Raw genomic sequence first — 15,679 nt, forward strand, 5'->3', positions numbered from 1 at the left:
AAAAATTTAAAAAAGGGAAAAGGAAAGAATGGCTTATTTTAATCCAATACTTGACTATGTATGTATGAAGAAATCAAATCCTAGGACGGGGACGTTTTTCCCTCTCAGCCCAGTGAATGGGCTGATGGCTCAGAGGCAAAGCCAAGTGCTTCCTTAGTTCCAGTGACGGTGTCTGGGCAGAGCTCAAGGGGCTGAGGGCGAGGCCCAGGTTCAATTCCTCGCATCACCTGGTGCCCTGAGCACCGTCAGGTATAACCCCAAATGCCTACCCTCTGCAAAAAGAAAAAAAATTATAGGCTCATCTGAGCTGAGGGAAACGGGCCCCGGGCCGGCCCTGTGACCCTCATGTTCCAGCCCGAGTTCATCACCGTGGCTCTGACACAGAGGAAGACTTGGCGCCAGAAAAGGGTTCAGACATTAGTATCAGTGCACCCTGGGACACTGTCACACCTGTGTGGCCCAACAGGACCCCACTGCTGGCTCTGCCCGTTTCCCCTGGGTGGTGCTGTGTGGATCTAGGAAGCAGCACGCCACGGAGGGGGCAGAGGGAGGACAAGGACCACACTCGATGGGGCCCCCGAACAGACCGCGAACACCCCCATCCTCACCCCGTCCCTGGCTTTTACTTTGTTTTTTGGGAACCACCCCCCACTGACCATGCCCAGCAGTGTTCACGAGTAACTCCTGGTGGGCTCAGGAGACCATGAGATGCCGGGGATCAAACCCGGGTCGGCTGCGTGCAAGGCAAGTGCCCTCCCCACTGTCCTATAGCTCCAGTCTGAGAATTACTTTTTTTGGGGGGGGGGCTTTTGGGGCCATACTGATGATGCACAGGCATTACTCCTGGCTCTGCACTCAGGAATTACTTCTGGCGGTGCCTGGGGGACCATATGGGATACCGGGGATTGAACCCAGGTTGGCCATGTACAAGGGCAAACACCCCACTCCACGCTCTGGCCCCATGGCCCAAAATTTTAAAAATCAATAATATCAAGATATTATATAAAAAAATTTTGCATAACAAAATTCACTATTTAAAAAGTTGAAACAGCAGACCAGAGATCTAGGACCAGAGATCTAATAGGGCACTTGGTGAAGGAAGTTGACAGTGATGGTGGGATATTGGGACATTGGGGTTGGAATACTGAGAGCCTGAACAACTTTGTAAACCACGGTGTTTGTGTTTGGGCCACAGTCGGCAGTGCTCGGGCTAAAAGTCTGAAGGGGATTTTCCACATTTCTGCCCCCTGGTTCTGGCTGGTACCAGCAGGCAGCCCAAGGGCGAGGTGGATCTCAGCATACCCAGACCATCCCTGGCAGCACCCATGGGACCCACCACACAGCCGTGAGTTGAGAACCGCAGACCACTTGTGAGCGAGTCAGGGGCCCCCAAAAGCAGCGCCGAGCGTCTCATCGTTGGGAAGAGCAGAGCGCCCTGAAGAATAGAACTGAAGGTAAACTTGACCCAGGGGGTCCCTGACCTAAGGGCATGTCTGGACTCCGAGGCCCTCTGAGGACCAGCTTGGTGCTCAGGGCACTTCTCGAGACAGCCACCAGCGCCCTCTGCAGCCAGGCCCTCCCAGACGCTGCTTCAAGGCTCTTGCAATTTTTTTCTTTTTCTCTTTTCCTTTTTTGTTTTGTTTTGTTTTGTTGTTGTTGTTGTTGTTGTTGTGTGTGTGTGTGTGTGTGTGTGTGTGTGTGTGTTGGGGCCACATTCAGTGCTCAGGGCTTACTTCTGGCTCTGCTCAGGGGTCACTCCTGGCAGTGCTCGGGGGACCATGTGGGATGCCGGGGATTGAACCTGGATCAAACCCTACTTGCTGTGCTGTCGCTCCAGCCCTGTGCTTGTGATTCCTCAGCTTCTTCCTGTGTTATTTGAAATCTCTGGGGGTGGAACTCCAACCTGGATATTAGTTTTCTTCTTTCCCTTTGGGGCCCACACCCAGCAATTCTCGGGCTTACTCCTGGCCCTGCACTCAGGGATCACTCCTGGCAGTGCCTGGAAGATCATATGGATGCTGGGAATTGAACCTGGGTTGACCACGTGCAAGAGAAGCGCCCTTCCTGCTGTGTTACTGCTTAGGCCCGGGAATGAGTTTCCTAACACGTTCCTTCACCCATGCGCCATCTGTAGCCGAACTAGACCAAAGAAGCTTCTGATTTCCAGGAAAATCTCAGGACTCACGTTCAAGTCCAGGTTTCTCAGCTCCCTTGGAGACGTGATTTACCCTTCAAGTAAATCGCTTGGGGCTGAGGGGACACTGGCTGAGCTCCGCATGTAGAAGAGAGCACTGTTAGGTCGGCTCTGGGTCTCAGGAGTCGCTCGTAAACCACCACCCAGGGATTTCTTATCAACCCCAGGGGGTTCTTATTCCTGTTTTAAGTCTAGGAAGCGACTCCGAAAGCCCTGAAGTCAAGCCCACCCCTAACACCATCGCCTTCCTGTTCTTGTCAACCAGAAGACAGACTGGGTGCGACTTCATTGGGTCTCTGAGTTCCGTGACGCTCGCTCGGGAGCATTTCAGTAAACCCATTCCTGCCTGATTCTTCTCCTGGTCTCTGCCTTTTTCTGCTGGGAGCCGATTCCCAGGTCTTATAGGCAGCCAAGCTAGTGGGGTGTGGGGTGCCGGAAGTGGAGGGGGCTGCTGACTTCATCAGGCATTGCACTAGGGCCAGCCGACAGGCAGGCCGGGAGACTGGGAACTGCTTTGCACGTCAGAGGTTTATTCGTGGAGGGTCGGGGCTGGGGTTGGGTGTTCAAGTGCTGGAAAACCTCTGCCCAGGTGCGCAGGCTCCAGGAGGGGGAGGCTCGCGGCTCCGCTGGCCTCTAGGGGTGTTGCCCTTGTGGGGGACACCCCCTCCGCACCGGGTGCAGAGGCGGCACCGCTCAGCACGACTCCACCTTGGTTTCCTGGGCCGGGGCGGCGGGGATGAGGGTTTTGATGATGTTGGTGTAGTAGGGACCGAACACCTGCTGGTTGTGGTGTGTCAGGTTGACGAACTTCTGGCCCAGCTCGGCCAGCTCAGCCTCGATGAGCGTGAGCCCCCCCGGGAGGTCCAGGAGCGAGCGCTGCACGCCCAGCACCAAGCAGCACTTGAGGAACAGGTGGATCCGCTGGTCTGTGGGTGAGGGGGAGCCCACAGTGAGGAGGGCGCCCCCCCTGCCCCCTCCACCAGGCACCACTCATGGGCCCACCCCTGAGGATGGACATCTGCTCTGTCGGTTGTCGGGGACAAAGGCAGGCTGATGGAGGACATTCCAGTCCCATCAGAATGAAGATCTGACATAAGGGGCGTCTTAGACGGAGCTAGGCCAAGATCAGCGCCTTCTTCCCATGCGGGTGCAGGGAACTTGCTTTGGGGACCCCTCTAGTCTGACTCAACATGGGTTTCATGCTGGCTGGAGAACATGCTCTTAGACTCGGGCAGAAATTTCCACAAAAGCCGGGCAGGGTAGAGGAGCCATGGCCTGCTTGAGTGGACAGAGTCAGCCAGGGAAGAAACCCCTATTCACCTGTGAGTCTCCCTGGGAACCAGAGTCTGTCTTTTAACTGAGATACTTGTACCCCCAACATTTGGGAAAAAAACTAAAACCTAGCAATGACTTGCCCGATCGTCGAGGCTTTGGGGTGGGGGTGGGGGGGTGGATCACAGCTGGCAGTGCTCAGGGTTTACTCCTGACTCTGTGCTCAGGGATCACTCCTGGTGGGGCTCAGGAACCGTCTGGGGTCATGGGCATCGGACCCAGGTTGGCTGCGTGCAGGGCGAATGCCCTAACTCCTGTTCTCTCCTCCTGCCCTGGGTGACCGAGTCTTTACTGGTTCGACCCTCGAGTAACTGACCTCTAGGGCTGGGGTCTGTTTCTCCCCCAGTTTTCCCCCTCCCCCCACCCCACCCCCAGACCGGGGCTAGCTCTCACCGATGACGCTGCGGACACAGTTCTCCTTCTTAGCGATGTTCTGGAGCTGCCCCACCAGCGACTCTGCGTTGTCACTGCTCAGGGCGGCCAGGCCCATGGCCTTGAGGCTCTGGTGGACCTCCTGGGACACCTGCTCACTCACGGTTGCCATGGCCTCCTCAGGCCTAGGTCAGGAAGGAGGGTCCGCGATCACCTCCCCCCACACACACAAACACACACACTCAACTGCTCCTTAAAGATCGGGACACAGGGCAACCACCCTTTTTTTTTTTTTTTTGCTTCTGGGTCACACCCGGTGATGCTCAGCAAAGGTTACTCCTGATTCTGCACTCAGGAATTATTCCTGGTGGTGTTCAGGGGACCATATGGGATGCCAGGGATCAAACCTGGGTCAGCCATGTGCAAAGCAAACGTGCCCACCTCCCCCCGCCCCCCCCCCCCGTACTATCGCTCCAGCCCCAATCCTGAGGCCTCTTGGAATGTTCTCCATGGCCAGCCAGCACAGTCTGACCCTTGCCCGATCTGCTCTCAAGCCTCCCTGCAGACATGGGTCAGCCCTGCTACTGGTCAGCTCTGGACACTGTGGTCTCCAGCCACTCCTTAGCTACCGACCCCGAGCTCTTTGCACAAACTGGGTGCCCGCCCCTCATAGGAAAAACGTTTCCCTTCTCTCTGACGGGATGCAACACTCCTGCCACCCACAGTCTCTGAATGACCCCCCAGAGGCCAGCCTGCTGGGTCACGAGCTTCCCAGCCGTGTGGTCACTCACACCTGCCGTTGACCACTCACCTAGTGCTAAACTCCTCCATCAGGGACTTGGCGACACGTTTCAGCTTATCCACAAACTGAGGCGAGCCGAACAGGACGCTGCCCGAGAAGCTGCTGGCCACCAGTAGGACTGAGGCCAGGAGGGTCAGCTGCTGGGCCTGGGCCTTCAGCTCCTGCAGCCGTGCCCTGTCGGTCATCAGGGTCTGGGGAGGCAGGAACGGGGAGGGGAGGCTGTCAGTAGGGGGGCGGGCAGTGGGGATCCCGAGGCAAAGCCTGGCCCTGACCTTCCCCCGACCCCCATCGCTACCTCGGGGAACTCTTCGTTCTCAGGGTCCCAGAGGAGGAGGTTCAGGAAGCCCTGGGACAGAACCATGGTGGGGCTGAGGGGCTCCGCGGGGCTGGGCTCCTCGCTGGGGGCTGAGGCCGCCGTGCTGGAAGCTTCAGAGGTGTCAGAGCCCGCAGTGGGCGGTGAGGAGAGGTCGGCGGCTGCGCGGCTCAGCCACTTGGTGGTGTGGTCCAGGAGACCTGGTGGGGGACAGCAGGACGGGCCCCTGCTTAGAGACACTATCTGGTGGTGTCTCCCTGCGCTGGGACTGCCCTCGGGCATCTCTGTCCCCGGACCCAGCCCCGGACCTGCCCTTCTGCGGGCACCTCTGCCCCGAACCTGCCCCCCCGCCCTCCTGCGGGCATCTCTGCCCCCAGAACTGCCCCCAGACCGCCCTCTCGCAGGCATCACTGTCCCTGGACCTGCCCTCCCGTGGGCATCTCTGCCCCCGGACCACCCTCCCACAAGCATCTCTGGCCCCAGACCCACCCTCCCACGGGCATCTCTGCCCGGCCCTGCCCCTCTCCCGCCCCGCCTGGGCCTGCCCACTGGGCACGCACCGGGCTCCTTGTTGAGCCGCTCCTGGAAGGACGCGCGCTCGTACTGGATGGAGTGTTCCTGCAGGTGCGGCTGGAGGCTCTGGATGGTGTAGTTCACCCTGTCCATCTTCATCAGGCCCAGAACCTGGAAAATCCCTCTGCCCCGGGAGGAAACGCAGTGGGTCATCCAGGGAGGGGGACCCCGCGGGTGACACCCTGGGGGCGCCGGGCTTAGTCCTGTCGCCCAACGTCCTGGCAAAAGGGGACAGATGACCCAGACCCCAAGGCCAGGAGTGAGCAGTGGCGGGATCGGGAGCAGGTCGGAAGCCGGGCCAGACCCGCCAGCCTGTCCTCTGAGCCGAGAGCCAAGGCACCTCAGGGTGGAGAGAGGCTCTTCCTGACTCATCACATGGGCTTGTTTCTTCCCTCTCTCCCTCCTTCTCTCTCTCCCTCTCTCTCACTCCCTCTCTCTCCTCTCTCCTCCCTCTCTCCTCCTACTCTCCCTCTCTCCCTCCCTCTCTCTCTCCCCCTCCCTCCCTCTGGCCTCTCTTCCCTCCTTCTCCCTCTCTCTCCTCCCTCTCTCCCTCTCTCTCCCTCTCCTCCCTCTCTCTCCTATCTTACTCCCTCTCTCTCTCCCCCTCTCTCTCCCCTCTTCCCTCCTCCCCCTCTCTCTCCCACTCCTTCTCCCTCTCTCTCCCCCTCTCTCCTCCCTCCCCCTCCCCTATCTCTCTCCCTCTCTCTCCTCTCTTCCCTCCTCCCTCTCTCTCTCCCACTCCTTCTCTCTCTCCCTCCCTCTCCCTCTCCCTTTTCCTCTCTCTCTCCTGCATGAAGCAAGCTAGTTTTGTTGAAACTTATTTCTGAAGGCATGAGAGGAGAGACGGGAGAGGTGTTCGAGGAGAACGCAGGCTTCTCTGGGTGGAAACGGGCAGCAATGCCACACGAAGATGGGAGAGCGGGCTCCGTGTGCCAGCGCTGACCCGGGCCAGCGCTTTCTGCTTTTTACTTGCTTTCTATGGCGTCAGGACAGGATTGCTGGCTGCCTCTGCCCATTCACCCTGTGGGAAGGTGATGGGGAAACCTGAGGAAGGGACGCCTACAGCCTCGGAGTAAAGGACGGGCCCTTCAGACTACCCACAGGGCCTGCACAGCCGTCTCTGGGCAGCGCGCCGGGAGCGCCCGTGGGGAAGGGCTTGCTCTAGCTCTGCCAGCTGGCAGGGGTGAGGCACGCTTGGGGGAGAGTGACGCGTCCCCCCACCTTAGCATCTGCACGGGGTCTGTCACGTCCTCGAGTTTCTGTACCGCCTCATCCCGGACAGGCGCGCACAGCAGCGTGATCAAGTTGAGGATGTACTTGGAGAGGTGCGGGACGTTCAGGATGCCCTCGTCCGCCTCCTTCCGCAGGAGTTCCATGTCCAACGCCTCCTCGATCTCGTTCTTCAGGCGGTTCTGGCGTGGCGACAGCAGCGACAGCAAGATCTGTCCGGGAAGCAAAGTCACCACAGGGCTGCAGACAGTGGCCCTCCCTGCCCCTGTCCCCGGAATAGCCACTGAGCACTGTCGGGTGTGGCCCCAAACCCCCCTCCCGCCCCCCAAGAAAGCAAAGACGTGACAGTGAAAGCCAAAGACACCAGGCTAGGCAAACCAGAACTCACTAAAACGAAAACTTTTGTTTTTTGGCTTTGTGGGTCACACCTGGTGATGCACAGGGGTTACTCCTGGTGGTGCTTGGGGGACCATATGGGATGCTGGGAATCGAACCCGGGTCGGCCACGTGCAAGGCAAACACCCTACCCGCTGTGCTATCGCTCCAGCCCTAAAATGAATACTTTTTGGGGGTCGGGCTGTTACACTCAGTGGTGCTCAGGGATTACTCATGGCAGCATTCAGAGGACCATATTTTGGAGAATGAGATCGAACCCAGATCAGGCAGGTGCGAGGCAAGTGCCCTATCCATGTACTATTACGCAGGCTAAAATGGACACGTTTGTGAGCTGGAGTGATCCTCTAGCGAGTAGGAAGTTTGTCTTGACGCAACCAACCAGGGTTCGATCCCTGGCATCCCACCTGGTCTGCTGGGCACAGAGTCAGGAGTAAGCCTGCTGAGGGTAGCCAAAAAAAAAAAATAAATAAAAGACAAAAGAAAATACCAAATGCATAGTAAAAGGCACCATGGCCTCTGAGCAGCTGCAGAGACAGGCTGAGTTTCCCGGCTGGTGGCCGTTTATCCAGGGCTGGGCCCTGCATCCACTCCCAGTCAGGCAGGGGACAGTGGTCAGCGGCACACATTGGCCAGCAGTGTCCCTGGGTGAGTGAGTCCTGGGCGTCCTGCTGTCGCCCGCCGTGGGCTTCCGAGCTGACCTGCCAGCACATTTATTTATTTATTTATTTATTCATTTATTTTGCTTTTTGGGTCACGCCCGGCGATGCACAGGGGTTACTCCTGACTCTGCACTCAGGAATTACCCATGGCAGTGCTCAGGGGACTATATGGGATGCTGGGAATCGAACCCTGGTTGGCTGCATGCAAGGCAAACGCCCTACCTGCTGTGCTATTGCTCCAGCCCCACTGCCAGTATCTTTAGAGTACTCCGCTTCTTCCTTTCTCCAATTCCCTGTCCTTGGGACTATTCTTTGTCATTTCTTTGTTGTTGTCATCACTTTTTGGGTCTACACCTAGCTGTGCTCAGGGATCATTCCTGGCCCTGTGTTTAACAATCACTCCCGGCAGGGCTTGGCGGGGGCATATGGGTTGCTGGGAATAGGACCTGGGTCAGCTGCATGCAAGGCTCTACCCACTGTACTATCTCTTTGACCCTTAACATAACTTTCATACAAAAACTCCCTTCCTGGAATGATCACGGTCACGGTCCTCCCGTTGTTCATCGATTTGCTCGAGCGGGCCCAGTAACGTCTCCATCATGAGACTTGTTACTGTGTTTGGCATATCGAATACGTCACGGGGAGCTTGCCAGGCTCTACCCTGCGGGCGAGATACTCTCGGTAGCTTGCCGGGCTCTCCGAGAGGGGCGGAGGAATCGAACTCGGGTCGGCCATGTTGGCCGCTTGTAAGGCAAACGCCCTACCCCTGTGCTATCGCTCCTGGAATGATCAGTGATTTCTTTTTGTTTGTTTGTTGATTTTTGTTGTTATTGTTGGGCCACACCTGGTGATGCTCAGGGGTCACTCTTGGTTCTGTACTTGGGAATCACTCCTGGTGGTGCTCGGGGAACCATATGGGATGCCGGGGATCGAACCCGGGTCAGCTGCATGCAAGCCAAACACCCTCCTCACTGTACTATCACTCTGGCCCCTGGTTTGTGATTTCTACCTGCTCAGTCTCCGTGGGTGCCTGGGCCCACGCTGCTGGGGTCTGAGCTCCAGTGTGCTGGGGTCTTCGAGAAACTTCCCGCCTGTGTGGGTGTCAGGGGCGGGCAGCCACTCACCTCTTTAATTTCTTTCAGAAGCTCCAGAGCACAGCTGAAGTCTGGAGGGTTCATGGACAGCTGCTCTTTAAGATGGTCCCAAAAGGCATTGTGTGTGGTTGACTCCTTGGCCTTGCCTTCCAGACTGCAAGAAGGTTCAGAGAGAAAATTAGTGTCCCTGCCCCCCATTATAATAAGGTCACTATCTCCTAAGCCCCAAACAAATAGCATTTGCTGCAATAATGCTGAAGGGAAAGGCTGAGGCCATGTCTGGGCTCTGCGAGAGATAATCAGGCTACAGCGTACTCTTGGCCGTGAAGGGGGTCCGAGAGGCGCCTCCAGTAGCTGCCCCCTCCCGTCTCTGCGCCCAAAGCAGAGAGTGCCAGCACTGGCTCTGCATCTGGGGCAGATGTCTTGCCTCCGTTCCCATTTATATACACATACAGCTATTGCGTTATCTTTCATTTTCCTACAGGCCAAAATCTAGGAGAGGGTTTTTATTTTTGGAAAATGCCTAAGTATCCAGCGTTATTTCCAAATCAGGAAGCCTAAAATTTGATTCTTTATCTTCCCCTTCCAAGCTGTCTCGTTGGCACTGCCAGGTAGCTTGTTGGAGAAACCAGAACATTTGGACAGTTTCCCCCGCCTAACAGAAACAGCAGAGGCAATTTGATTTAATTAAATAATTTTGTTGTTGTTGTTGTTATCTGGAGCTACACCCAGCGATGCTCAGATTATTCCCGGCTTTGCACTCGGGAATTACTCCTGGTGGTGCTTAGGGAACCATATGGGGTTCTGGGGACAGAACCCAGGTTGGCCATGGGCAAGGCAAGCCCCCAAGACAATTCGATTTAAAAGGAAGGTCTTTGTAACAATGGCGCTGGAACAACTGGGCATCCACATGCAAAAAGAGAAAATCTAAGCACAGACCTTCCACAAAAAAGTAGAAAATGAAAAAACTCCTACAGGAGAGCCCAGTGCCCCTGCAAAGACCTTCCAGATGCAACACCAAAAGCGAAATCCACAAAAGAAAGTTATAACCTGAAAAATTTCAGGGCTGGAGACAGCTCAACGCACTGGGACAGGTTCGCGTGCTGGAAGCCCAGGTCCAACCCTTGGCACCCACTGTTCCCTGAGCACTGAGCCCAGAGTAGCCTAAACACAGCCAGGTGTGGCCCTCAAACCAAGAAAAAATTAAAATGTAGAACCTCAACCATGGGAGGCAGTTAAGGAATGAAAAAACAAGCCATCCTCTTTGCAAAACACTTATGTGAGAAGAATGAGTATCTAAAACATATAAAGAACTTCGAAAACTCAACAATAAGACTTTGTGTGGGGGGTGCGGGGGGGTTCACACCCAGCAATGCTCAGGGCTTACTCCTGTCTCTGCACTCCTGGCTGTACTCAGGGAGACCATATGGGATGCCGAGTGGGACCATATGGGGATTGAACCCACGTCGTACAAGTGCAAGGCAAATGCCCGCCCCACTGTATTATCACTCTAGCCCCAATAAGACCATTTTAAAACAAAAGCTATAAACAAATTCGCCCAAGTAGATCTACAGGTGACAGCATATGCAGACATGCTCAGCATCATATGTCATCATGGCATTTCAAATGAAAATAACAAGGAGAAGCAGCCTTATCAGAATGGCTAAAGTCCAAAACACTGACAATACTGAAGTCTGGCATTCGGAGCCACGGGCACACTTAGTCATTGCTGCCAGGGACAAACATGGTCACACACACCCTGGAAGCCAGTTTGCTGGTTCCTCCTTCTTGCCACTGGATCTAGCAATTGTTCTCCCTGGTGCTTTATTCAAATGATCTGCACGCGCGAACACACACACGCGCGCGCGCGCGCACACACACACGGAGGTTTACAGCCGTTTCATTTATAATTGCCATAGCATGAAAACACCCATGGCATCCTCCTGTAGGTGAGTGGGTAAACTGAGGGGTGAACATCCAGACTGGAATATTAGCAGTGAGCGGGGCTGGGGATGACTCAGTGAGCACAGGCTTTGTGCAGCAAGAGCTGGGGTGAGCTAGGAAGTCCCCCAAAGACAGGGAGCAACTTTAAATGTATGTTGCTAAAACAAAAGGCTGCATGATGTAGGAGTCCAACTCTGGAAACCTAGAAGGACAATATAGAGGCAGGAGTTGCCGTGTGTTTGGGCTTTGCAGGAGGGCGAAAGGGAACAGAGGGGAAGTTTGAGCCAATGGAGTCACTCTGTATACTATAGACATGGAATGACACAATGGCCACCAAGTGCTTTTACACAGGCTTCAGCATCCATAGACTAGGCAACACGAAAAAATGAACCATAATCCAAACTACGGACTCGCTTGCAACAAGGCATTAATACTGGATGATCCTCTAGGCAGGAGCAACAGCACAGCGGGGAGGGCACTTGCCTTGCTTGCAGCTGACCCAGGTTTGATCCCGGCATCCCGTATGGGTCCCTGAGCACCACCGGGAGAGATTCCTGAGCGCAGAGCCAGGAGTAACCCCTCTGAGCATCGCCAGGTGTGACCCCAAAACCAAACCAAACCAAAAAACCTGGACAATAATTGGAACAAATGCCTCACACTAATAGAAGATATAAATAATAAGTGAAAATAAGAAAAGAGTGAGAACCCCCTCAACTCTCTTTCCACCTCCCTGCCCTCCCTGCTGCAAGGCTGGAAGGCCCAGATGTGCACAGTCCGAGTCCCAGATTCACCCCTCCCTCCCGACACCCCTTTCCTGCCCCTTCCCGGCCGTGCCTCCAACAGTCCGACCTTCACTGCTGGGTTTCATACATATCTGAGCTGCAAGAGATGATAAGTTTGGGTGCAAACCTGTCCCCAGGGAAACCGTCCTTGGCATGGCCGCCGGTTGGCACCAGCCAAGGGCAAATCAGAACATGAGGACTGGGCGGGGGGGAAGCTTGTGACAGAGAACTGCCACTTTTAGTATCAGAGTCCCCGAGAGTGCCAAGGGGCAGAAGCAGTTTTTGGAAACTGACTAATCACGAGCTGCCATTATTTATCTGTCTACTGATGGGGAGTCAGAACCCTTTAAGAGAGAGAGTCTGGGGTTGGAGAGATGGTGCCAGGGTCAAGGCACTCGCTCAGCATGAGGCTGAGCCTGGTTTGGTCCCAGGCACAAAGCCAGGAGTAGCCTGTGAGCACTGCTGGGTGGGCCTCCCCTGCAATAGATAAATAAATAAATCAAACCTCCCGTTGAATTTACCCACTTAACTGCTAATTGGAGCCGTTTGGTTCAAACTTCTTGAATGGTTAATATTTACCACGAAGCCAATAGAAGCACCAAAATAAAGTTTGAGGGGGGTAGAGAGCATTATTTAGCCACTAGCCCTCGTTAGGCTTCCTGAGGGATGCTGAGCTTTGAAGCTGGAATTGAAAAGAGTTTCAAACACCGCTGTTCATCTTGGTTTCTGTGTCTGTTTAATCTGTGGTAAGCTAAAAAGTCATTGACAGGTGTCGTTGGTTGAGAAAACTGTCCCTGTAGAGTCCCAGAAACACTTCCCTCACCACACACACACACACACACACACACACACACACACACACACACATTGGTGAAGCTCACCCTGGAGACGGGACACCCCACAGCAGGACACAGCAAAATTAGGGAGCAAGAGGCTATGGGTCCATCTTGGGCCCCATCCTCTCATCCCTGCTGTGTGCGGGTACCAACAAAGATGTCCTGAAGATGTCCTGAATTACTCATGAGGTGGGCCTGGAGAGCAACTGGCTGGAAAGAACCAGTCTCTCATGGGAGGGGAGGAGAGGAGAGGGAAGGAAGGGAGGAAAGAAAGAAGGAAAGAGAGAAAGAGAGAAGAAAGGAAGGAAGGAAGGAAGGAAGGAAGAGAAGGAGGGAGGGAAGGAGGGAGGGAGGGAGGGAGGGAGGGAGGGAAGGAGGATAAAAGGGTGGGTTTATTTTCTTGACTGGGACCCCAAAGTGAACATTCCAACAAAAAACATTTGGGGCTTCGATACCTGGAGCTCAGTTGGCTAGCACCCCCCCCACACCCCGTCTCTTACCTCAGTGAGACCCTGGGCTTGGTCCCCAAAACAGTGCCCCCCCCCCAGTTCTCTGGCTTCTTCACTGGTTACACACTTGCTTCTTGACCCTGTTAGTAAGAACTATAGCATGTGGCTCTTCTGTGACATGTGCTAGTCTTAAAGCTATGGCCAAACCATTTTGTTATTATGGGGACATGCTCCAGGCTGGTCGGGGGCGCCATGCAGGGGTGCAGGGGAGCGGGGAGCCCCACCTGCTCTGAGGTGCGCCCTTCTCTTCCAGGCGGAGGTGGTCGCTCAGCCCCAGCTTGTGGCCCAGCTTGGGACTGTTGGACTCTTCTTTCGAACCTGCAACAGGAACAGACTTGTGGTAGGCCACTGTGTGCTCACAGGTATCTGTGGCCCACTCACAGAAGCCCCCCCCCCCGAGTCAGACATCACCAGGACCCTACGCAGACTCCTCCAACCACCCTCATCCTCTGTTTTCTGAACTCAAAGTCCCATAACAGTTTGTGACTAAGCAGGGGGAAAGAAGGGGCTTGTTTTGTGTTCTGGGGCCATACCCAGCCAGTGCTCAGGGCTTACTCCTGGCTCAGCGATCAGGGATCCCTCCTGGCGGGGATCGGGGGATCATGTGTGGTACTAGGGCTCAAACGGGGGGTCAAATGCATGCAAGGGTAGTGCCTTACCCACTGTGCCATCTCTCTGGAAGCCGATTGTTGCTATTATTATTTGTTTTGGGGTCTCATCTGGTGGAGTTTAGAGGTTACTTCTGGTGGTACTCAGGGGACCATATGCCGGATGCCAGGGATCAAACCCGGGTTGGCCATGTGCAAGGTTAGCATCTTACCTGCTATATTTTCTCTCCAGCCCCAAAATACAGGTTTGTATACACACACATATATGTATGTATGTATGTATGTATGTATGTGTTCTTCTGATTTGGGCCAAAAGCGATGCTCAGGGGTTATTCCTGGCTCTATATGCAGTAATTACTCCTGGCCACGCAGGGAGACGAGATGGGATGCCTGGGATCGAACCCAGGTCAGTCACCTGCAAAGCAAAGCGCCCTACCCACTGCACTGTATCTCTGGTCCCTGTTATTATTATTTTTGTAAGTAAAATTGACTCAAAACCTTTCTGCTAAAACATAAACTAAAGTAGCATAAAATAATTGAGGTAGCAAAAATCTCTTCATGCATGTCTTATAAAATAGGTTGGGGTCAGAGTGATAGCACAGTTGCTAAGGTGTTTGCCTTGCACACTTTTGACTAGGGTTCAATCTCCAGCACCCCAAATGGTCCCCCAAGCCTGCCAGGAGTGATTCCTGAGCGCAGAATCAGGAAGGAGCCCTGAGCACCACCAGGTGCGGCCCCCAAACAAATGCATCAGCGTTTATTGCAGGCTGTTAGGATTCTATTCTCCTCTTCCTCCCTCTCATCAACTCTTCAGAGAAATGATCTGGATAATGCCAGTGTCATTTGCTCTTCTGAAGCAGCAGTTCACAATTTCAGACATGTACAATTCTATAAAGATTTATAGATTTAACTTCTATGCACAGACATGTACAATTCTATGAAGATTTCAAGCAGGGGGTCCGGAGTGACAGCACAGTGGGTAGGGCGTTTGCCTTGCATGCGGCCAACCCGGGTTCAATTCCCAGCATCCCATAGGGTTCCCCAAGCACCGCCAGGAGTAATTCCTGAGTGCAGAGCCAGGAGTAACCCCTGTGCATCACCGGGCATGACCCAAAAAGCAAATAAGTAAATAAATGAAAGTCACCATCATTCATCATAGTTCCTAAAGAAAAGAGAAAACCTCTCAAAATAAAGCACAGTGCTTGAAATGGAATTAAGTTCACTTCAAAAAAAAAACTCATTACAATGCCTTATTTTTGTTTGTTCTTGGGCCAGCAGTGCTCTGGGCTGACTCCTGGCTCTGTGCTCAGGAATCACTCCTGGTGGTGCTTGGAGGACCATAATACAGGACGCCAGGGGTTGAACCCAGGTCAGCTGCGTGCAAGGCAAGCACCTCACTTGCCATATGCTATTGCTTCAGCCATCTACAATGCCTCTATTATTTAATTTCACTAAGTAATGCTAACAGTTTGTTACAGAGCATTTGGGAACCACTGAGTGTCGATCTAGCAGCTCCCGGCAAGCATCAGAGTGGTTCTGGGGAGGATGCAGACATGAGGAGACAGCGTCCAGACTAAATCATTTTTACGCCCTCTTCCAATCAAGTTGCATAATTATCTCACAGAAAAGTATTTGGCTCCAGATGTGGAGGGGATAAAAATGAACTGATATGAGTCATAAGCTGGCAACTGGTTGAGCTGGGTGAAGAGAAAATGAGGGTTCATTACACCAGCCTCTCTACTTTGGTAAATGCTTAAGTTTTCCATAAATAAAAAGAGTTTAGGGAGCGAGGGAAATAGCTCAGAGATTAGCATACCCGCTCTGCATGGCTTCAGTCTCCAGCACCCCAGAGTGCTTCAAACATGGCTAAGGATCCCGCCCTCCAACCTCTCAGCTCAACTGAGCTGAGAGGGGTCCCTGAGAGGCATCTGAGCATGACCCAGAGCACAGCCAAGCCAAAAAAGGGAAAAGGAGAGCCAAGCCAGAGAGATAGCACAGCAGGGAGGGCGTTTGCCTTGCATGCAAAGGATTCTGC

At 54.2% G+C, this 15,679-nt stretch overlaps 1 protein-coding gene across 1 annotated transcript; it reads right to left on the reverse strand.

The window, feature by feature from the left end:
- Positions 1 to 2,744: 2,744 nt before the first annotated feature.
- On the reverse strand, positions 2,745 to 9,366 carry TCP11 (t-complex 11). The gene is made up of 8 exons (XM_056132634.1): positions 9,281 to 9,366; positions 8,996 to 9,119; positions 6,808 to 7,028; positions 5,574 to 5,710; positions 4,996 to 5,213; positions 4,710 to 4,891; positions 3,920 to 4,083; positions 2,745 to 3,120 (listed from the first exon to the last, which is right to left on the reverse strand). The coding sequence occupies exons 2-8, from the start codon at positions 9,047 to 9,049 to the stop codon at positions 2,888 to 2,890; spliced, it is 1,209 nt and encodes a 402-aa protein (XP_055988609.1). The 5' UTR covers positions 9,050 to 9,119; positions 9,281 to 9,366; the 3' UTR covers positions 2,745 to 2,887.
- Between the last annotated feature and the right edge of the window lie 6,313 nt (positions 9,367 to 15,679).

The sequence above is a fragment of the Sorex fumeus genome, unplaced genomic scaffold (assembly GCF_029834395.1).
Source record: "Sorex fumeus unplaced genomic scaffold, SorFum_2.1 ptg000094l, whole genome shotgun sequence".
Lineage (NCBI taxonomy): Eukaryota > Metazoa > Chordata > Mammalia > Eulipotyphla > Soricidae > Sorex > Sorex fumeus.

Coding starts and splice junctions, on each gene's coding strand:
- TCP11 (XM_056132634.1), bottom strand. CDS start 9,049: ATGAACCCTCCAGACTTCAGCTGTGCTCTGGAGCTTCTGAAAGAAATT. Junction 5,214..5,573: donor GCGGCTCAACAAGGAGCCCG/GTGCGTGCCCAG, acceptor GTCCCCCACCAG/GTCTCCTGGACCACACCACC. Junction 4,084..4,709: donor ATGGAGGAGTTTAGCACTAG/GTGAGTGGTCAA, acceptor TTCCTGACCTAG/GCCTGAGGAGGCCATGGCAA.